Below are 21,541 nucleotides of genomic sequence, written 5' to 3' on the forward strand. Positions count from 1 at the left end.
AAAAGTGGTAATAGAGGCTAAAGTGAGAGTTCTTTTCACCTTATCCAGTTATTTCATCTGCTCATTTGTTACAAAGTTTACTCGGCTATCCAGCTTCAGCTCATTTAGCCAACTTATTTAGCTTTAACTTTTTGGCAGCAAGCAACAGACAATAAAGGGCATTAGCAACAATCCTACATTGCATAGTCTAGCAGTTCTTTAATATGGTCATGTTGAAGACAAATTATGACAGATGAAAGCAAATTCTTATGGACCATTTCAGTGACTAGTTTAGGTAGGTCTGCACAACAGCTGATGATACCTAATAAGTTAAGCTTCTCATGGAATATGCTTTGACAGACGTTTCTTAAAGATTATTTATAATTCAGTAATGAAGCGCTCATTGTAGACACAGCTAATGTAAACTCTGACTCTAATAAGGATAAATTCATGTGGAATTTTGCTCTCTGCTACAGTACTGTAATATATTAAATCAACTGTGGATAACAGTCATTTATTCACTTAATTATGTCCATTGAGTTAGCTTGACTGCAGCTGTGCCTTTTGTATTACACTCATTTGCTTAACAAGATATTGTAAGTTATTCTCAAACTCAATGCAATACTGATTTAGCCCTGATAATAAGTCAAAATGCTGTCAGGATTGTGCATTTCATTGAAACAATATTTCATATTATAAAGTGTAACACAGAGCAGGATGTCTCATAATTTACAGTAACACATGCATTCCGGCTGTGTAGTGTGAGCCACTGCACAACTCTCCTATCAGCCATACATTCTGCTGAAAGTCTACATTAGCAGCTTCAGAAGGGTTGTAAATTAGAAATGAAGAGGCATCTAGTGGTTCAGACCCTGCGACCCGTGCCGGGGCTCTCTGAGGCAACACAAACCACCATTTCAATTCTCCAAATAAATCCATCTGTGGCCAGACCGGCCGGGAAAGTAGTATTTCACCACTGTGCGCAGAGGAAAGAGAGACTTGCATCTCTCCTTCTCCAGTTACACCAGAACACTCCCCTCTGCGGTCCTCGGCCCCTAAAGCCCCAAAGAGCATCGCAGCAGTCTAACAAAACAGAGCTGTCACAATCTGTCTGTATCGAGACGAAGGACAGACTCAAACTATGTCTCTGTTCGTGCCTTTTCTTCTTTTCTTCCATTCTGTCCCATTTTCACAAGTTTTTTTTTTATTCTTTTCATTTGTCTGCCTGTCTGTCTGCCTGGGTGGAGGGATGGATAAATGGATAAATGGCTGAACAGAGCTCTCCTTCTATTCTGTGTATCATGATCGGGATACAGCTCTCTGCTCTGCACACATTCTGCTCCATGTGGCTTCCGCCTCATGTGTTGCTTGTGTTTGGACAGCGCTGAGGCAGTCAGATCTGTGTTAAATGTGGCCTCACACTGGGCTCCACACTGATTGGTGTGTCAACACAGGCTGGATTTCAACTGCCTGCTCAAATGTGACTGTGTTTGTTGTGTCGCCCATTCAAATCCGACTGAGATCTGATGAATAGGTGAGAACACGCTCATCAGATTTGAGCAGGCAGTGTAAACCTAGTCTGTGTTGACTGACACACCAATCAGTGGAGAACAGAGCGAGAGTCTGTGTTTGCTGGGGGGGAAAAGTCACTGTGCCTTCAGATGTGATTTAATTTGTTCTTGTTTTATGTTATTCTTTATTTGTCGCTGGCTGCACAGGAAGGACAATGTTTTTCTTTTATTTCAGTAATGAGGAACAAAAAGATCACATGTAGGTGAAAGAAATGACGGATTTGATCCGAGCTGTTAAAATGAAGAGGCAGCCGGTTTAAGAAGGCTCTCTGGAGGATTTCATGTTGCTGGTTGGGTGGGTGAGGTGGCAGAGTGAGAAGGGTTGGAGGGGGAGAGGGATGGGGGGGTAGTCACAACCAAATCACTGCAATTAGCAGAAGCACAGGAGACTAGTGCCCCCCAGTGTTTGCTTAATGTATAAATCATTTCTGTATTTTGCTGGGAAATATCTGGCTTGCATCACATCCTTTTTTGCATGTAGTGCGCTCTGGCTTGTTTATTTACTTATTTATTTAAATAAATACGCCAGAACACCATACTCTGAAACCCACCTGTAATTATACAGTTTTACATAAGGTGGTGTTGAAAATCCAAATAAGGTAACAGGCCTGTTGAATTGTTTTTGCCTGGGTCGTATTTAGATTTGAATTATAATCATCATGTATGTGATTACTGTAAATATCACATTAATACAGTAATCTTGTGTAATCAAATCTAATTGAGGCTAAGTAGTGGAAATTATATTTTCTTTTTTTTGTTGTTGTTGTTGTTTTTGTTTTGTTTCATATGAAATGGATTCATCCTGGATTGGTTTCTGATTAATGGATGAAGTCTTAAATATAACTCTTTGCGAGGCAGTTCTCCATGGGAAAGCATTAAAACTGTATTGACCTACATTACTTTCTGTATTTTCATGCAGTATGTCTTTGGCTTTTCTTTCTCAGTGTGACTCAGTACCCATAATCCCTTTGTATAGGCTGGATTGATGTCCTACATCGTTCATTCCTCTCTTTGTCACTGGATGGTTTCCGTGTGCAGGGTGCTATCAATGAGTAACCAAGGTGAACCGGGAGGACCACATTTCCCATGGTGCCATTGTCCGCAGTTGCCTTTTTTATACTAATATAGGCTGAAATGTTACAGGTTTTTCATATGGACCAGGCTAATGATATATAATTCCAGAAAACTGAAATATGAAGGAAAACCTTTATTAAAATATGTGAAAGAAAACAGTATTAACTCACTCCAGTGTGGATTAGTACAGGTGAAATACATAGGGTAAAAATCACAGTTTATTCTGTCAAAGTGCCAGCCTTAATGCCATTTTCAGAACTTCATCTTAATATCCCATTATGCCTAATGAGGAACACATCCTTTTCCCCCTGGAGCTAAAGTCCTGTCTCTGTGGGAACCAGCTGATAGCAAAGTAGACTTTGCCCTGAGGGGAACCAACATTACAGGAAGAGCAGCCGAGCGCACTCCCGGTTGTCACCGCAGAGGTAAGACATATTTTAATAGCTACTGGAGTTGTAATAATTGTTTTTTGTGAACAGGCCTAAGTCAAACAGCAACTGATCACTTTTTGAAGACTTGTTCTTCTTTTATCATATCTTAGATTTGATCTTTACAGCTTCTGGCACTGTGTAGGTGAGCAAAAACAAAACTCCATTTCATGCCTTAGAAAATATAGTTTGACTTTGTTTGGCCATCGCTGGTTCTAGTTTAGAGTTCAGAAAAAAAAAGTTGAAAAGTCAAAATGTGATTTTATCTGGCAAATGATTTATTGCTGCATGAGTGCAAAAGCCATTGCTAATTACAGATATTACAGGAAGTGGAAATTGTTATTCATTAAACCATAATGAATAGATGGATATGCACACAGTGCGGGTGTTTTTGTCAAACTGCTGTGTGCGCTCTGTGAAAGCTTCTTCTCTGTCGTTAGTGTAGTTGTTGCTTTACTGCAGTTTTACATCATGCAGCATTGATCTTTGTGTAGCTGGTTTCTTTCATGATTAATGTAAAACTAGGGAACTTGGAGGGAATGTATTATTCTCATGTGTTCACTATATATGTATTTTAAAGAAAAAAGTCCCTCAGTTTGTCTGTCTGTGGATGACAACCAAATGTCCTCTGAGATCAATTAGCTGTAGTCTATTTGGCCATTAAATACACATCCAGCTCTATTAAATTAAGCTTTAAGGCCATATTTATGGATGCTAGTTATGGAAGGTTTTGCATTTGTTTGATGCGTGGTTTAATTAATCACCCATTTATATATTCCACACTGACACGCTGACATTGCCCTGTCTGCCAATTTAACACCACTGATGAAAGCACTGACACTGTCCAGAGGAATGCCTTTGTGTCTCAGCCGTGACCTTAACTAACTTGTACATCTTTTATTTTTCTTTATCTTGTCAGTTTTGTAAGATTTGCTGTCCTTTGGGCAAATGGACCAGACTTCTGAGGGTAGCAATGGTGGATACAGACCTCGCCCCCCTCCGTATGACCCTCGGGACTATGGACAGAGTTCTTACACAGGGATGAGCTATCAAGTTAGTAGCAATTCAGAAACATTTTTGTTGGCCTCAAAAGAAAAAAGCAGAATGAGGCAGTGTGATAAAACCATTTTTTGCATTGATTTTAGGATTTGATATGCAGCTATGGTAAAAACAAAAAAAACAGAGCCAAACTCCAACACACAACCAGCCTTTGATCATGGGAACATTGGGAAGGCATCATGGGATGTGTAATTAAATGTGTGCTAACACGTTTAATTACACATGGATTATTGCTTTAATTCAATTACCTTACTTCAAAATGAACATTAAGACTGCTAATCACATCAAATTTCAGCTTTTTTTATGATTTACACAAACATGTTGAAGTTTTGAAGCTGAACTTCTTGTGTTGCTGCTGTCTGGATGATCAAGGTAGGGAATGGCAGCGTTGCAGTGGTCTCCCCTCCTGGCACTTATGAAAACATGGCCCATCCTGCGGTCCCAGGGGCAGCTGGAGATGACCAGCAGGGTGATCATTCTCCACCCGTGTACTCTCCTGGCTTAGAGGATAGTGCCTTCAGCGATGCTGTCATAAGAAGAGGTGAGGGTCGAAGGAAGTAGATCAGTAAAGAGAGGGCTCGACAGAAGGTGAGTGAAACGCAGGTTTTTGTTTGCATGGTCAGAGCTGAACGAGGATCAGCGACATTTACGCCCTCATTTGCTCTGCAGTGTTTTCTTGAAAATTGATTTGGAATTGAAAATTGTTCTGTGATCTCTGTTGTACCCTGTCGCAGCTCTTCACCTCCCACACAACACAAATCAATTTAAATGAGAGGGTGGAATGCAAGTTTGGTGAAAACAGTCATTTTTAGAATAGTGTGCAGCGTAAACAGCCCTACCTGCCTGCCTGAATCACTATGTTGTTGTTGTCGCCTGTCTTTCTCCTGTCTGTCTTACCGCTCTCTCTCTCTCTCTCTCTGTCTTGCTTCACTATGTTTCTGGGTCTGTTTTTCTGAGCAGGTTTTGTAAGGAAAGTCTACTTGACCTTGATGATTCAGCTGCTGATCACTGTCGGGATCATCTGCGCTTTTCTTTACTGGTGAGGAAATGTCACGCAAGGGAACTCCTTTCCAAAAGGAGAAGGAACCTTGTCCATCGATCCACCTTTACTGTAATCTGCTTGCATGTAAAAGCATCGTCACCCACCATCACGGGGCAGAACAAGTATCAAGTTGTCACCACACAAATTTGAACATGCTTGAATCACCATAGGTTTGGGAGGTGAAACAATGCAGTATATACCCTAATGTTTGTGCTTGCAGTAGCTTGAAAGCTCTCTGTGTTTTGTATAATGGATGTGGTAGAAGACTGCGACAGTAATTTCTTTTCATAAATTGTATTCAGCTCCCATGTGCACAATGCACTGCTCTCTGTTAATATTTAATAAAATCATTCCGCTGCTTCTATCAAATAAATGGCAGCTCTATTAAACACCGCACCCTCGGTCTCTCCCTTTTCCTTATCAAAAATACAGGGACACACTCAAGGAATGGACCCGGAACAACTTCTGGTTCACCTACAGCATGATGTAAGCTGTTCAAAACACTCTGTGAGATTTTCTGGATCCAGCACAGTTTCTTATTTTTGCCATCTAAATGTGTGGTGTTTAGTAAAAATGCTGTGCATGAAAATCCACAAAAGTAAATAACAAACTCATTTTAATATATATTCCAGTCCAAGATCCTGCCAGCTACACTGTGCATAAATAATGTGTTTCCTATTATATGCTAATGCATGTAAACTATATATCTTATGTGAAACAGGGTGGTGGTGCTGGTCTTCATTCTGGCCTTGTCCTGCTGCGACAGTCTCCGTCGTCAAGTCCCTCTCAATTTTATTGCCCTGGGCCTGTTTGTGAGTAGAGGCAGTACCAGCCAGGCATCAAATTAAACCACCACCACACCTGCTCTATTTCACAGTTTTGTGTCATGTATTTACTTTCCATTTGTCTCCCCCCTTCCCTTCCCTTCCCTTCCCTTCCCTTCCTCGCTCGCTCTCTCCCCATCTGTCTGTCTCTGTCTTTCTCAGACAGTTGCAGAGGGCCTGATGCTTGCATCTGTGGCAGTGTGAGTGTTTGTTTACAAAGATGAGTCCCCACCTGATGCAGACTCATTTGCACAATAATAATCCTATTTGATCCATATCTGATAGCGTGTTCGATGCCAGCAATGAAGCCATCACGCTGGATAAGATGTTATCAGTGCTGGTTTACCAAATTAAAAGGCATATGGGATCACATTTTCTGGCAGGGAGGTTTTTTGGCTGAAGATAAATCTGAGCACGTCACAAATAGCTCCAAACCAATTTCTCTGTCTTTCTCTGTGCCTGTGTAAACACGAGTTACCTTTTTCCCGCCTTTGAGACGGTTCTTTTTTAGCAGCACATCACTCTGTCAGAAAAAAGGCATCAGATGAGACCTGACTACCAATAATATATTCAAATTACCATATTTATAGGATATTGCTATAACTGAAGCTATAACTGATAGGAAATGAATGTAGGTGATACATTATTCAATGCATGTCCAGTGGGGATGGGGGCAGGAGGTGTGGGGGTCTTTGCCAGTGCTCAAGTTTAAATGCAGGAAAAAACCCATCATATTTCTTATTCCACCCAAGATAGACATGATGCAGTGGGTCCAGTCCTTACTGCACTGTTTGATATTTCTGTCTGCAGGTACTTTGAAGCTGAAGCAGTCATGTGGGCTGTTGGGGCAACAGCGCTTGTGTCCTTCTCCCTGAGCCTGTTCGCTATGCAGTCAAAGGTAAGATCTGTCACACACTCTGAGTTCAGTTTGCAGGGCAGCCAAAAGTGAAATTTCATAAAATGCGGCGCCTTTGCAATGCAGTCAGTGGTAAATGTCCATATACTGAGCTGTGTTTCCTGTGCAGTCAAAGGGAACGTGTAAAGCTCAGCTCCTGGCCAGGTTTTCTCATGCAGCGTTTGCTATACATGCACCAGCAAAGCTTTCAAAGTCAGATGGGTTTGCTGTCCTGACAAAACTTAGATTACTGCTGAGATCAGTGTATTTGTGAGTCGGGTTAATTCCCTGCATCCTGAGGGTTAACCCTCTGTCTGGCTGAGATAACTCTTACCATATATTTTGGAAAAGGGCTGAATTTTTTATTTGCTAAGTCACCCCTCTTCCTTTTTCCAGCCTCAGTTCATTGTAACAGTTTTTTAGAAAGTGCATGCAACACTAAAAAATACAAATGACCAAAAATCTCACCTAAAAATTCTGTAATAAGCAATGATGCTGTGAATCCCAAAGAAGGATTCAGAGGATTTTTATTTTTAATTTGATCGTGCTGATCTTTCGCTGAGATGCCGCTCGCTTATATATATCATAGCTTATTCTTGTGCACATGGCATTTAAAAGTTTCATTATAAGTTGCAGCATTTTATTAGCTGGAGCAAGTTGGGAGACCTTTTGAGAATCACTTCATTGATAGCTCGGCATGCTGCTTCAATAAACGGCTCATATTCTGAACAAAAGTAATCACACAGCCAGTGGGGAAGATGTCAGCAACATTCAGATTGCATTTAGAGCGCCTTTTAATTGCTGCTAAATGGTGGTTGGCATTTCACACACTTTGCCACTTATTGTATCTGAAGGAGCTGCAGACATTTATATTTTGTCTCACATTGGATGGAACAAGCGAGCAGCTGTCTGGTAATCACACTAAGAATATATCGGGTGCTTAATTCTGTCTGCTCGTTATTAATCAGTAGGAGCAAGGTATATAGGTCAGGTTCAAATAGCCCACATATAGAGGGAAACATACCCCTAAGCCCATAATATAGTTTTATGGGCTGAGCGAGCGTTCAGCGCTGCAAACACTTGTAGTTTATTTTTTATGACTTCACTTTCATCTTGCCATTTCCAGCACCTCTTGCTCTGCAGTTCACAATGTTCACAGAGCTTTTTAATCTCTGTCACTGTGATGCATTGACACTGCGTCTGCAGCTCATAGCTCCTCAGGTGATCAGTGCTAGCGATTCTCCTGTAGTAACTGCCATCCTTTTTTCTGCCAGTCTAAAAAGGGGCATGCGGGCCTCTAAATCCCGTTCCAGTCCCTGTGCTCTATCCTGTTGATTATTTAACTTCAGTTATTATAACCAGAACTGTCTGGATTTTCTTGAGTCTCGAAGTGTGTTCATCACTACTGTAATCTGTATCTGGCACACAGCATAGCTGCAATGCGGACAACCTTCAATGTCCTGGCTTTTATGAGAATGATGAGTGCAAGTGAGAGATGTTGGGACTCGTCACATTAACTGTCTTTCTATTTTCCCCTCCTCCTCCTCCTCCTCCTCCTCCCCCTCGTGCCATCAGTGGGACTTCACCACAGCTAGTGGGTGCCTGTGGGTTTTTACCTGGACCCTCCTCTCATTTGCCCTCCTGTGTGCAATCCTCCGATCACAGGTAAATCAAGTATTTTACAAGTTTGTTTGCAGTGAGAACAGGTTTGAAATGAATTGCAGCATTCAGGTTCAGACAGCATGAACAGCTTCACAGTCTTTATCCCCAGAACGTACTCGCAGGCCTGTGTGCCGAGCACAGAGAAGAGAGCATAAACTCTCAAACCTCTCGGGAGTTAGACAGATCTCGGACTGATACATTTAAAAGTACACTGGTGTTTTACTGCGTCGGCTGTTAGTGTTTCGGGCTTAAGTCGCCAGCAGGTATAAAGAAGCATTCTGCAGATTTTAGGGTGCAGTTTTTATGGGAAATAAATTAGTTGGACACTGACTTCTTTTCTTTTTTAAGAATACTGCCTCCACCCCATAAACCAAACAGAACAACCAGAATGACAAAAAAGTTTGTGGCTTAATTACTGCCTGCAGCATGCTAGAATAAAATGTTTTCTTTTAAATTGTGAGCACGTACCGTCTTCTTTTTTCTGAGTCTGCTTCTACTGAGTCTGTGTGATTCTTTTGCAGTTTGTTTACATCGTATATGCCTGCCTGGGAACCTTGCTGTTCTCTTTAGTAAGTACACTTTGATAACAGAAAAGTTATTTTCTGCAACACATTTTGAAATCAAAAACAGAATCAAAATCCCAAAATGAAAAGAAACCATCATCAAGTGCTTATTGTCCTGTGCGTGTAGATTGCAAGATGTGATCCCAGGCCAAAGCAGCCTGATACCATTGTTTGTCACAGTTAGTGTAAAGAGAGAGACTTTCATGTCCTCGTGCCCTTTAATTTCAATTATGCACTACTTAACAGCAGTGGGCTTGCTTTTCACAGCCATCTCTCTGTGCGCCTTTGGCATTAACAGCAAATGTTGTGACCCATCCCGTCAGCTGGTGGAACGAACTGCGGCTGCACACAGAGCTGAACAGGCTGTCAGCAGCAAGTCACAACTTATTTTCAGTGGCACACATCTGACTCCGATTATATATGCTGCCTGTTTATCTGCACTCTCCCATCTCTCAGAAACTGGAACTACTGCCTGCGCTTCCTTGCAGGCCAGTTCTTGTTCTTGATTCGTGCATGTTGAAGCATCTCATTTCTGTCCGCCTCTCTGCAGTACATGGTGTTTGACACACAGCTGATCCTGGGTGGAAAACACAGGAAGTATCAAGTCTCTCCCGAAGAGTACGTGTTTGCTGCACTCAACCTGTATTTGGACATCGTCTCCCTGTTCCTCATCTTGCTGCAGTTCATCGGCCTCTGCCGCTGACACTGGAACTCTTGCACATCTTACACCACAATCAAATTGCTGAGTTCAGTAAACACAGACAGCCAGTTTCCCAGACATGACTTAAGCCAAGGTTAGACTAAAAGCAAAAACACTGAAGATCTCCACTGAAAAACAGCTTTAATCCTAGACCAGGCTTTAGCCATGTCTGGGAAACTGAGCCTTAGATTCATATTAAATAACTCAAGCATCTGTTATTACATTTAAGTAAGCATTGATGTCTGGGTTGCGTTGAAATGCAGCTCGTATGACTGTCATGTGTTAAGCGCTGCAGTCTGCTTTATAGATGTTTGTTTTGCTTTTATGAGGTATTCAGATTTACATACTGCACTGATGCAGATTTTACTTAGAACTCTATTTACTGAATATGTTTCTGTTAATGAGGTGGAACTTTAACTCACAATCTAATCGCATAACTACTTACTGAAGCAAAGATTAAAGTGTCTAATTTTGAATAAAAAAACCTCAAACGGATTCCAGTAAAAGAATGTCAGCCTTATAAAATAAAACCAGATGGTATCTGTGATTTTTCTTCCCTCAATGACTTGTATAAATGACACAACCACAAAGTAAAACTCAACACAGTTTATTGGCATCACAAACACTTTTCATATAAAGAGGGAATGTATCAAGTATAAACTATGAAAGTGCAAATAGCATTTCAAGGATTAGTTGCTTTACAATAGAAAATCTCAATGAGTTACAAAATGTTATATACCTTTTTTATTTTATTTTTTTTAACAAATCACCTGAACATTTGAGGTGACAGTATAAATTGTGCCCATTTCATGCACAGCATACTAATAAAGAAAAAGGGCAATGTATCTCCTCTGATTAACGCACTTACATTAACCGTGTCCAACAAAGTTAGTTCCATTAACCATATGGCACTCACAGTTGCACTACTTCAAGACACTTACCAAAGCAATCGCTATCTTTAGATTTAATGTTGCTCTATACAACTGCAAGGGGAGAGGAAAAAAAGTCACTGTCAGTCAGACATTAGTCTGTACAAAAACATAATCAAGTCTTAAAGGTAAGACGCTGATTAGTGTGTCTTAATTTCACATGGGTTATTCACAATCCATTATTTAAATGAATTATTTTTTTATTTCAAATAAATACCTACTTTATATTGCAACTTTCCTCCTTTAGTGTCTTCACATGAGATATATAAACAGTAGGTTAACTTATTCTGAAATCAATGCAGTGATTTAAGATGCTAAACCACAGGAAACCTTTTCAAAAGCGTAGGGCACGAAGCCTTACTGCACAAAACCCAGAGAAATAAAACCGTTCTTCAAAATATCTGGGAACAAGATTTTAAATACGACTCCGTCATTAGAACCTATTTCACCAGATCGTATAAAAATCAGTGTTATGTATTAACATATCACCACTAGAACCAACTGAAAAAAAGAAAAAAAAAAAGCCTCTTGCTACAAATATTTTGATGAGCACGTCTGCACACTATAAACGTTACGTGAGAGAAACAATGTTAAGGTAACAGGTGTTTTTTGTTTACACTGTAGATTTTGTATAATTAGCACTCAGAAAAAATATGTGGAAAAAAGAAAGAGCAAGAAAGAAGTGAATCGTGGTGATTTACACAAAGGCACTGTGTCTCTAGCTCCAGAGAGAACCATTTCAAAGACATGGACTACCCATGTGGATGAGATGCTGTACACATTCATGATTGTTTTTGTCGTTGTTTTTTCATGCATTACCCTGCAGTCTGGAAAAAATATGCAGAGATCTAAAAGGCTTTGCTTATTCACATTACTTTTAAAACAGGACCCAGAGATAAATTAGTGACTTGGGCTTGATTAATGAATTTACCCGAGTCTGAATGCGGCTGCCTGATTTCGCTGGCCTTCCCTGCAGTGTTAGAAACCAGACTACTCACTGTCTATCTAGTCTGTCACACTCCACATTCGGCCGCAATACTCTAAACATTAATTTAAGACAAGCAACAATGGAATTCAGAACATGCTGTCACAAAGGTGTAAACTGAATCACACTGAGCGGTCCCCTCCGGGGACGTCAGCATTTGTTGTTTCTGAAGCTCCAGAGACGCTTCCTATTCAGACTGTGTTCCGATTGAGGCTCTGAGATGAATAACCATTGTCAAGTCCATTTTTTAAATGTTTTTTTTGAGCAGGCCAGCTACTTTTCAGTTGAATAATTAATCAAAATTTTGTCAATGTGAATATTTCACATAAAGTACAAATCCATTAGGGTCTGAAGCTTCAGTTCTGCACAGCTCGCGACGGCTTTTAGTCAGTGACATTTTCAGAGTATCAATCAGCCGCAATCTCATAGAAAATTATGGCTCAACACTTTCACATTTAAGTTTAGCTGAGTGGTTGAGATTGTAAAAAGCAGGCACAATTTGCTTTAAAGAATCCACTTGGTGACTGCAAACTGTGCTTTTGCTAGTCAGCGTTTGGCACCCATGAAATAGGCAGACATGGACAGGAGTGAGAACCATCTCAGCCCGCATCGTTTCAATTGAATACTGGAGCAAGATATTAATCTGCTCGCTATAAGTACAGTTGAATCTACATCAGACCTGATCCAGACTGATACAGTAGGCTTTTACTCCAGTGGAAAATAACTATGTAGACTCAAGTTTCTAAATCTCTAAATTTGATCTTTATTTGTATTTTTACTAGTACAAGACTCAATTTATGAGAGTCATCCTTGAACATGGTAACTAACTGTGATCTCTTTTACCTAGTACTTTCTTTGCAGGAGGCTGACAATACAGTAAATGCAGGAAACTCATCTGGTTGCACATAAATCTGGAACTAAACGTGTCTTCCCCCACTTTCCAGTCCAATATGACACATTCTCCAATCTGTTTACATTCCACCTGAACTTTATTCATTTTGCAATCTGTAGTGGTTTTTGGCCTTCCAGCTCTTTGCCATCTCAGTTAGGGATCATACCAAGTGCACTTGATCTTCCCACTCAGATGAGCTGGTGCTTGCCAGCTGATCGGACACTGAGTCGCATCGCGGAGTGTCGACATGGCACACCTTTGAGCCTCCACGCTCGGCATGCTCTCCACTTGGATCAAGAGCTGCCATGTAAGGTAGCGGCATGGTGTCCAGCCCCACTAGATCTAACTGAGTCGGCCTCTCGGCGACGGTTGGTCTCTCCTTCTCCTCCATCTCACTCAGCCTCTGAGAGCAGAAACCCACATCTGCCATCACCTCCTGAGGCTTCCTGTTTTCAGGGAGGACGACCACCCCAACTTTGTCAGCATCTTCTCCTCCGTCTGTATGGAGCGAACCCAGGACTGAGTCGGTGTCAGAGGAGGTTGGGGGTACCAAGGTGATACCTTGAGGATTCATGTCGTGGAACCAAGCCATGATATTGCCCAGCAGATTAGCATTTGCTACTAATGCAGAGGACGAGGATGGGTTATGGCTGCCACATGTGGTTGAGTCTGTTGTGTCAGTGGAAGAGAAGAGGCCTGTTGAGGAACTGCTGCCACCAGGAGCCACTGGTATGGGTACAGAAGCCCCGTATGCTCGATGATGACTGTCACAGTGCTGTACAGGGATGGAAACACCAGTGGCAGCAGAGTACTGGCTGCTGATGTTGCCAAGTCTTGCCAAGTTATCTTCTAACTCCAGCAGCTCTGAGCTGCTTAGAGACGCTCTGGGGGGAACCTCGACACCTGGAGCACTCTGCTCAAGCCTAGAAGGCAGGGAGGTGCCAATTGCGCCGAGTGAGGCTTCGTTGGCAAGCACTTCATGGCTGGACACACTCCCGGCCATCGCTGAGTCCTGGAGTGACAGCTGAATAGCCAGAAGAATGTTGGGGTCATCGTCATCCAACGAACCCAGAGCCTGCAAGAATAATCAGGATTCAATGCTGCTGAGCACCAGCAGTTTTCAAACTTAACTCTAAGTATAACCTGCAGCACCTATTGTTAAAAAAGTTAACAGTGGCAGCAGATGGAGACAGTGACAAGGCAAAGAAAACAGCAGCTGCTGCAGTTTTGACACCTGGACACAAATCTGAAAGCAAAGACAGCTTTTCCTTTATAGGTGCTTTGTTGCAGTCTGCTCAGAGTGGGTTTTAAGCTTTTACATTTTCAAAACTATCATTACCCCTCACTCTGTGTGTGTGTGTGTGTGTGTGTGTGTGTGTGTGTGTGTGTGTGTGTGTGTGTGTGTGTGTGTGTGTGTGTGTGTGTGTATAATATATATATATATATATAAAACAAGTCCCACCACGCAACATCGCTGTAGTCCATCACTCAGTATGTTTCTAGTCATTTAAGCCCCATGTCCAGTGAAGCTAGTCAAGCCCAAAGCTCAGTCAAAGAAAAAAAAAAAAAAAAAACAATAGACAGAAAAAACTGGAGGTTTCAGTAAATATTACTCTTTTATTAAGTGAAGGTTTGGTGTACTAGTGAGTATGAAATAAGCAAGAATTAACACAGCATTAATAATTCATAGTACTAAAAAAAAACACCTTCAGAAATTATTTCAACTACATTACTGTTTCAACCAGCGATAAATATTTACTCACCATCATCGGACCTTGTCTACGTCCACCTCCAGCATCCTGTGTGTCTTTGTAGGGGAAAAAATTTCAATCAACAAACTGATCAAGAAATAGCTACCTAACACAATGTAGGCCTTCAGCATCTCCCAAGGAAATGCACTAATTCAGCATCTTGATCTGAAAAGAAATTCATCTTTCTTGACACAACAGAACCCTTTAAAACTGCAAGTTTCATCCATTTTTCAGTCTGCACAGTACCACTGTGACAGACAAAAACAAAGGATTAGAAATGCTTACTGAATTTGAGCACTTGTAATTTCTTCAGAAGCTCTATTTTGGATTTAGTAAAAATCAGTATTTCAAAACAGGGAAGGTAACTGAATCAATGCAGTGCACAGGTGCTCATTTAGGTACCTGTGGATGCTTATCCCATTAATACAATACCACCAGGGAAGCGTCTGACTGGATCTTAATTCTTTCTGCAGCATTAACAATGAGCCCAAACTTTAACAACAAGATGAGTAATAAAAAAAAAAAAAAATCTGCAAAAAGAGTTGTGGTATAATTACCACAAATCTCTAACTTGGAACCATTTTTCATTTTTTAAAATAATTATTTGTTTATTTATTTAATTACTTGTAGTGCATGAAATAATATACGCAGCTCAACAAACTTTATTTTGACATTTAACTTCAAATATATTGAGTAACCTTCTAATTTAATTGCACACTAAATTATTATTTTACAGATACTGCAGTTCAGCTTTCTCAGGAACTGAGAAATATGTGATTTTATTTATTTATTTAGTTCTGCAAAGAAAAACCTGTTTACTCAATTTTCTGCAAGTGATTTCAGTCTTATCACTCACACGACTGCCTCAAGGATTCCATCCCATACGACACTGAACAGCCGACACAGGAGGAAATTTATGAATTTATAAATAAATTTATGAGCAAATTTATTCTGACATTAAAATTGGACGTAATCTGGACGGTGTTTAGGCTACTCACCGGTATTATGGTATATGAAAATGAATAATGAAAATATAAACCAGGTTTTGGTGCGAACTAGTATAACTGCCCAGCCCTGCTTTTAAGGCCGATCTCTAACCACAGAGATAAAAGGCGACTGAGTGAAACAGAGATGTCTGTCTCGGCCACTGGATTCAAGGTGGCGACACAAGATGGCAGCTTCTACAAACCAGCGCCCGCTGCTATGTATTTTTAATGAAATAATTAGAAATTTATGAGAATGCATTTGTTGGAAAACATAATTACACACTAATCATTGTATACTTTTGAGTACAATATTTTTTCCTATTAAAAAAACAAAACACTGGCTGCATCTTTAAAACAAAATGTAAAGAAACAGAAAAGCATGTTTAATAATAACAGCAGCTTTAATAATTTAGTTTGGTATTTCTTCCACACCTACTGCTCTAACTTCAACTCATCTACAGCATTTTTCACTTCTTTCAAGATAATATCATAATTCAAATAAACATTTGATAAATAACTGTCATGCTTCTCGCCAACTCATCCTTTAAATTACACGCTTCTCTAAAAAAATAAAAAAAAAAAATCAAAGATAATCAGAATGTGATTTCCAGAGAATAAATCTGCAAAATCGAGCTCCCGTTACTAACATGAACTTCCATGGGTATTTTCTGCAATATCCTAGTTCCCAGTTTATTAATTTCCTCCCAGAACAGTTTCAGGTTATTAGTTTGAAAATAATTAAATCTTAATGACTTTGCTGTCCAGAACTGACTTATATAAAACTGCAAATACCTATTAAATGTACACTGTACTTTCCTATATCTACCTTTAAATTGTTTGCTACCTCAGAAGCTCATTACACGGCCATTACAATTTGAGCCTTTTATCTCCATCTATTCCCTTTGGGTTGTTTTTTTTCTTTTTCCCCCAATAATGGCATCAGCATGACACTGATCAGTGTGTCATTCCAATTGGACTGCTAGTAAATGTAATTCTAGACACCTTTCTCTATCAAAATTTTGTCCTTAACTATTTTTTGGTCACAAGACTGTTACAACAGGCGTCTTTGAAGATCACTCATTGTGTGGAGTGGGGCCACCGGGACTGTGAGACATCCCAGCAAAATCACAGCAGTGCAGTTCTTTTGACACAACTGGATCTGTACATTCTATATTTGAGAAATTTTGTATCAGTGATGCTTTGGAGTTGTGTTTTCTCTCTCACTGACAAATGACTGATCTTGTGATGTGTTCACTTCTGGCACGCTCAACCATACTTTTTCATACATGTTTCAGAGTCCCAAGCACTGCACCATTAGAAAATGTAAGCCTATCCACGATTAGAAGCTGAGTAGGTCCCATTTTGCGAAGAATAGGAATTCAGACGTCTTCAATTCAATTAAAATGCAGTTTTTGTCTATTTCACTGCAATTTAGTATGCTTGTTTTTTTTTGTTTTTTTTTTTTTTTTTGGTTGGGTACCTGAAGCAGTCTTGATTATGAGAGGCGAACAATGCAAGTTATTTTACTTAATATTCCTCTGATTCTATCAAATCTACCACTGAAACTAAGCTTCAATCTACACATTTTATCAACGTTGCAAAACCTTGATGTGTCTAAATCCTCACATTTTCTGTGTAACAAATAGTCATTATGGTCTTGAGCTTTTGGACCTAATCTAAATATCAGACTAACTAGGGTCTAGAAATTTTGGGTTCACATCATTCAGATGTATCACACGATAAACACAGATGGGTACTTTACCTATGCAAATAACAAGCTGTGACAATGTGAGACTGACCATGATCAAAAAAAAAAAAAAACCCTCAGAGAGAGTCCTATATATAAGTACCTAAAGTGCTGTCGCTGAGGTCGTCAGGGTCAGGTGTGTTGCTACGGAGACTGGACATGTCACCTCGCCGCCTCTGCCTATGCCGCCGCCTGTACTGGAACTCTGCATACTCCTTAAAACATAAAAGAAGAAAAAAAATAATCTGAAAAAACGTAACGGGGGATTATTAAAAGGCAACTTTGATTCAAGAAAGTACTACCTGTGGATCCATAACTAATCTCAATACATTATCAAATGTTAGTAATTTAAAAGTAAAATACATCATAAAAGTAGATATAAAGAAGGTCTTATTTTGAAGGGTTTTCGAGGCTATGCTTTTCTGGGTGACAGCTACATTGACTGCACACAAAGCATACTAGGCATGGGTGGTCTTAATGGTTTGGCTCCTAAGTGTATAGCTCTTCAAAGTGAAAAAACAATGAATTTGTCTGTTATTCAAGTCAATTCAAAGTATCATTTTTTTAAATGAACTTCCTGCAAAGTCAAAGTCATAGATGTAACACTGTAAGATAGTACTCATGAGTAGACAAGTGCCAAATGAAAATGAGAAGTGCCATCCTTCGGAAACTATTGATAAATCCAAGGCCGCTCTCATGAAAAAGGCTACATACACCAAATTTACACGTCAACATATAACATATAAGTGCCTCTGCATTCTTCTTTCAGTCATCTCATTTGCAAAAGCCACTGAGTAACATTCAAATATCAATGGAAGCATGTCTTCCAAACTCTCTTTCATGTTTCCACCATGCTAAAAATAGCCCACTATGAAGTGATGTGTTTGTAAGAAGCATGGAGAAGAACATATGTAAGTGCGTCTGTGAGACAGTGTTATCTGGCTTTGTTACTATGGTGTTACCAACTACAAGCACTGACAGAGAGAGGCTTTTAACCAGGGGGCAAAAGTTTTAAAAACACAAATAAAAAAAAAAACCTTGGTGTGCAGCATCTGCCATCAATATCTGCTGTGTCTCTATGCTAGTATGTGCCCAGTTAAATTGAATCTTTCTTTGCAACATGAACACTTGCATCAATTTGCCTGTATAAGAGAATCATTAATGGTATAGCAAAGTGCTGATTCACACTAAAGGTGCAAAGAGATAATTAGTAGTTAGCAAGAGAGACTGACACTAGCTACAATTACATCAATGCATGTGTGTAGCAATGCAATATATTTCTTGAGTCAAACAGCAGAGCGTTAACAGTTTGTTAAGACTGGCAACCAATGAGAGACAAGGTAGCCTGTTACATCATGGCATGTGGCTTGACATTTTATAATCTATGGATGGACTTCATACAACATAAGGAGAGGCAACATGCTGAACAAAAGAATAGGAGCCACCATATATACTCATGTCAGAAGACAATCTACTGTGGTAGGCTTGTTAGCTTAGCTTCTCTGCTGGTTTTAATTAGAAGAACATTTACTGTGGTGCTTTCCTGTCAACAGATCTTTTTCACCACAGATATTTTGACTTGTCATCGTACATTAAGCGCAAAGGTATTAATGTGGTTACACTCCCCTTATGGAGGGTCCTGCTGTAGCGCATGCTGGCTAAGTGACTTACTGGGCTGACTGCTACACTTGATGTAACTGAGTCATCTTTAATTCACCCTGTGCTTTATTTACTGAGACAAATCAAAATATCTGCCATTAAAATGTCTACTGGCCATTGCCAGCTTTTAAATGTTATAAGATTTGCACAATAACCTCAGAGGCTTATTTCTGGTGTGAGATTTGCCTAAAGAGTAATGGTGCTCTTAAGCTGAGCAAATTTGCTTCTGAAAGGGGGCTTGTGTGTTTAAGAACCACCACAGTCTAGAAAAATCAATAACAGACCTTTAGTAGTATCTGCAATGTACTGACATATGCACCATTACAAAGTGCATACATCATGCTGTGCAGAAAAAGAAGACAGGGCAATAATCAAACCATTATGTGGTCGACACTTTTATGACTGTAAGTGTTAACTACAAACACCTGTTACTAATGTGTAATGATCAAGCGCAACCTACTTAAGTGTTTGCCAGCGTACTGTGCTTTTAATCATTCTTGACGGTTGCACAGGGGAACATTGAACCATCTGGCTTGCTCCAGTGTGTTAAATAACATGGCAATCTCTGGGTCAACAGAAATCTTGAAAAAAAGATTTAAATATACATACTGACTTTATAAAAAGATGTAATATGAGACTGTATAATAAACTATATCATATATAATATGATTTGTTTTTGAAATTTATGAAATACTTAATTAAAACATAGTAACATATTAGTACCTGTATTATTGCATCAAATCAAGAACTACCTATTAGCAGAAATAAGTGGTATTACAAATCATGGGTATTTATTTAAAGGACACTGATTAACAGCTTTCCATCTTGCTTGTGGGTAGTGCATATTATCATGCATGCATATTCATTTTTCAAATACAGATATACTGTTTAACAAAGAAAAGGCTCACTTCAACAGGACAAACATCATGGCCCCAATCATTTGTTTAACACTGACAGTTCATAACAGTAATAATTGCAGATTAACACAATCACACTGCTGAATGGCACTGCTGACATGCGGGAGGGGCTCCACTGTTCATTCAATAATAGCAAAGACAGAGAGTTTAAAAGACTCCAGAGATCCACAGACATGACGTGTTACCAAGAGAGGAGATCTGTCTGCCTTTGGGAAGTTTTTAGGTTTTTGGGTTAATAGTGGCACAAATTAGGAAAAACATCTAAGTCTGATAATGAGTCCAAATGAGGTTTCAAAGCACTGTTGCTGTGTACTTCAGAGACGCACACAGCAACAACAAAAGAAAGCCACAAGCTGACTTTGTTTAAACAACAGTGGCAACTAAAAGCAGCATCACGTGACTGAAAAATTGTAACTAGCAGTCTGTTCAAGCCTTACCCTCTGGCCCTGTGACAAATATTTAACTTTTGTATCATTCATATTTTTATTGCTTTGATTGCACTACTTAGGATATGTGGGTGTGACTGTTGATGACAGTAGCCATAACTGTGCACCTTGATGTTCCACATCTGAAAATTTTTGAAAAAAATCTTATCTGTCAAACCACTTAACACACCATAAGACACATGCATTTTGGCTAAGTGTGTAGCATTGTTAACATTCTAACTAGTCAGCTTTTACCTCAGGTGATGCAAAGCCTAAATATTCCCAGTCCCACGTTCCACCAGCAAAACTGCAGGTCAGGAAGAGACAGAATTGATTGGTATAAAATTGCTGTACTTAAAATTGTACAAGAATTAGTTCTCAAAATAAAAAAATATATATATATATATGTACACATACACAAGTGTTATTTTTACAAAGTGAGGTATTGGTCTATATGTTACCTTCGCCTTGGTGCTTCAGGAGAGTCATTGGGGGCCACTCCCCTGGCTACTGAGGCCAAAAACTCTTGCCTCTTCTGTTGTACCAGACACGCCGCTCGGATGATCTTGTGGCGTGGTGTTCGCAGGTAAGGCCTGTTAACCTTTTGTGCCAAGTCCTCAGTCACCATCTCCAAGTCCGTCTGGGGGCAGAAAGACAGGTGACTTAGTGATCATAGTGTATAAATGTAGGATTTCAAGTTTAAATTTAACAGCCATCCTTTTAGGGCAGCTGTTTATGAATCTACTTCAAAAACGCATTACTTTTACAGGCCTTTAAGAAATTGTAAGACCTATGGGAGCAGTACTGATTCATTTTCCAGTATCTGAAAGACCACATTATAAAAAATAGCAGGAAAGTACATCCTGTATCTATATGGGTGATCATAAATTATATAGCACTAGATGTTTAACTAAAAGCTGAGATGTGCAGATATAACCGGGAAAGATTGTGAGAACCTTGCAGTAGAAAGCTTTACTCTCACATATCTAATGGCCTAGAATGCAGCGAACATTTGTCTTTCCTCTCACTAAGTAAGCCTGAAACCTGCATAAGCTCGTAGATCTCTTTCTTTGTGCTTTTGGGCTCCAGAAAGAACCCATAAGGATAAGAGCACTTGAGGATGCGGCGAGTCTTTAGTAGTTCTAGGACTGCATCTTCAATGAATGTCGTGTCAGGTGGGCCTCCTTCCCCTGGGAAAGAGAAGGCGGGAGAGTCAGATAACAAAAATGAATATGTGATACGCTTTTGTACATGACATTCATTATTCAGCTTAAATTACTTCACTTTACTTTTGAGCAGATTCGTATTATATGACAAAAAAAAAAAAAAATCCTAAAACAAAGCATATGAAAGAACGGTTCAATTGTGCTAAATCAAATGAAGATCCTGTTCTTCTAAGTTACAGCTGAGGTGTCTGGCATGTAGGGAAGCGGGGCCAAGAACGCAGTGAACT

The 21,541-nt window shown here is 39.7% G+C and overlaps 2 protein-coding genes across 4 annotated transcripts in view; one reads left to right on the plus strand and one right to left on the minus strand.

Annotated features, from left to right (window-relative positions):
* The first annotated feature begins 2,958 nt into the window (after positions 1-2,958).
* Positions 2,959-10,416, plus strand: LOC115794088 (protein lifeguard 1). Its single transcript, XM_030749356.1, has 11 exons — positions 2,959-3,049; positions 3,972-4,105; positions 4,484-4,652; positions 5,072-5,150; positions 5,586-5,639; positions 5,875-5,965; positions 6,140-6,177; positions 6,788-6,875; positions 8,448-8,537; positions 9,056-9,103; positions 9,648-10,416. Exons 2-11 carry the CDS (start codon positions 4,001-4,003, stop codon positions 9,798-9,800), a joined length of 915 nt encoding a protein of 304 aa, XP_030605216.1. The 5' UTR covers positions 2,959-3,049; positions 3,972-4,000; the 3' UTR covers positions 9,801-10,416.
* The window catches only part of ankib1b (ankyrin repeat and IBR domain containing 1b), a 35,099-nt gene continuing 23,946 nt past the window's right edge, over positions 10,389-21,541 (minus strand). For all 3 annotated transcript variants that reach the window (XM_030749353.1, XM_030749354.1, XM_030749355.1), the window contains exons 15-20: positions 21,133-21,278; positions 20,550-20,728; positions 20,344-20,395; positions 17,191-17,302; positions 14,367-14,410; positions 10,389-13,678 (exon numbers count right to left, since the gene is read on the minus strand). In XM_030749353.1, the coding sequence (XP_030605213.1) occupies positions 12,764-13,678; positions 14,367-14,410; positions 17,191-17,302; positions 20,344-20,395; positions 20,550-20,728; positions 21,133-21,278 (1,448 nt within the window). In that variant the 3' untranslated portion in view covers positions 10,389-12,763. The remainder of the gene's footprint in view (positions 13,679-14,366; positions 14,411-17,190; positions 17,303-20,343; positions 20,396-20,549; positions 20,729-21,132; positions 21,279-21,541) is intronic.

This window comes from Archocentrus centrarchus, chromosome 16 (assembly GCF_007364275.1).
Source record: "Archocentrus centrarchus isolate MPI-CPG fArcCen1 chromosome 16, fArcCen1, whole genome shotgun sequence".
Lineage (NCBI taxonomy): Eukaryota > Metazoa > Chordata > Actinopteri > Cichliformes > Cichlidae > Archocentrus > Archocentrus centrarchus.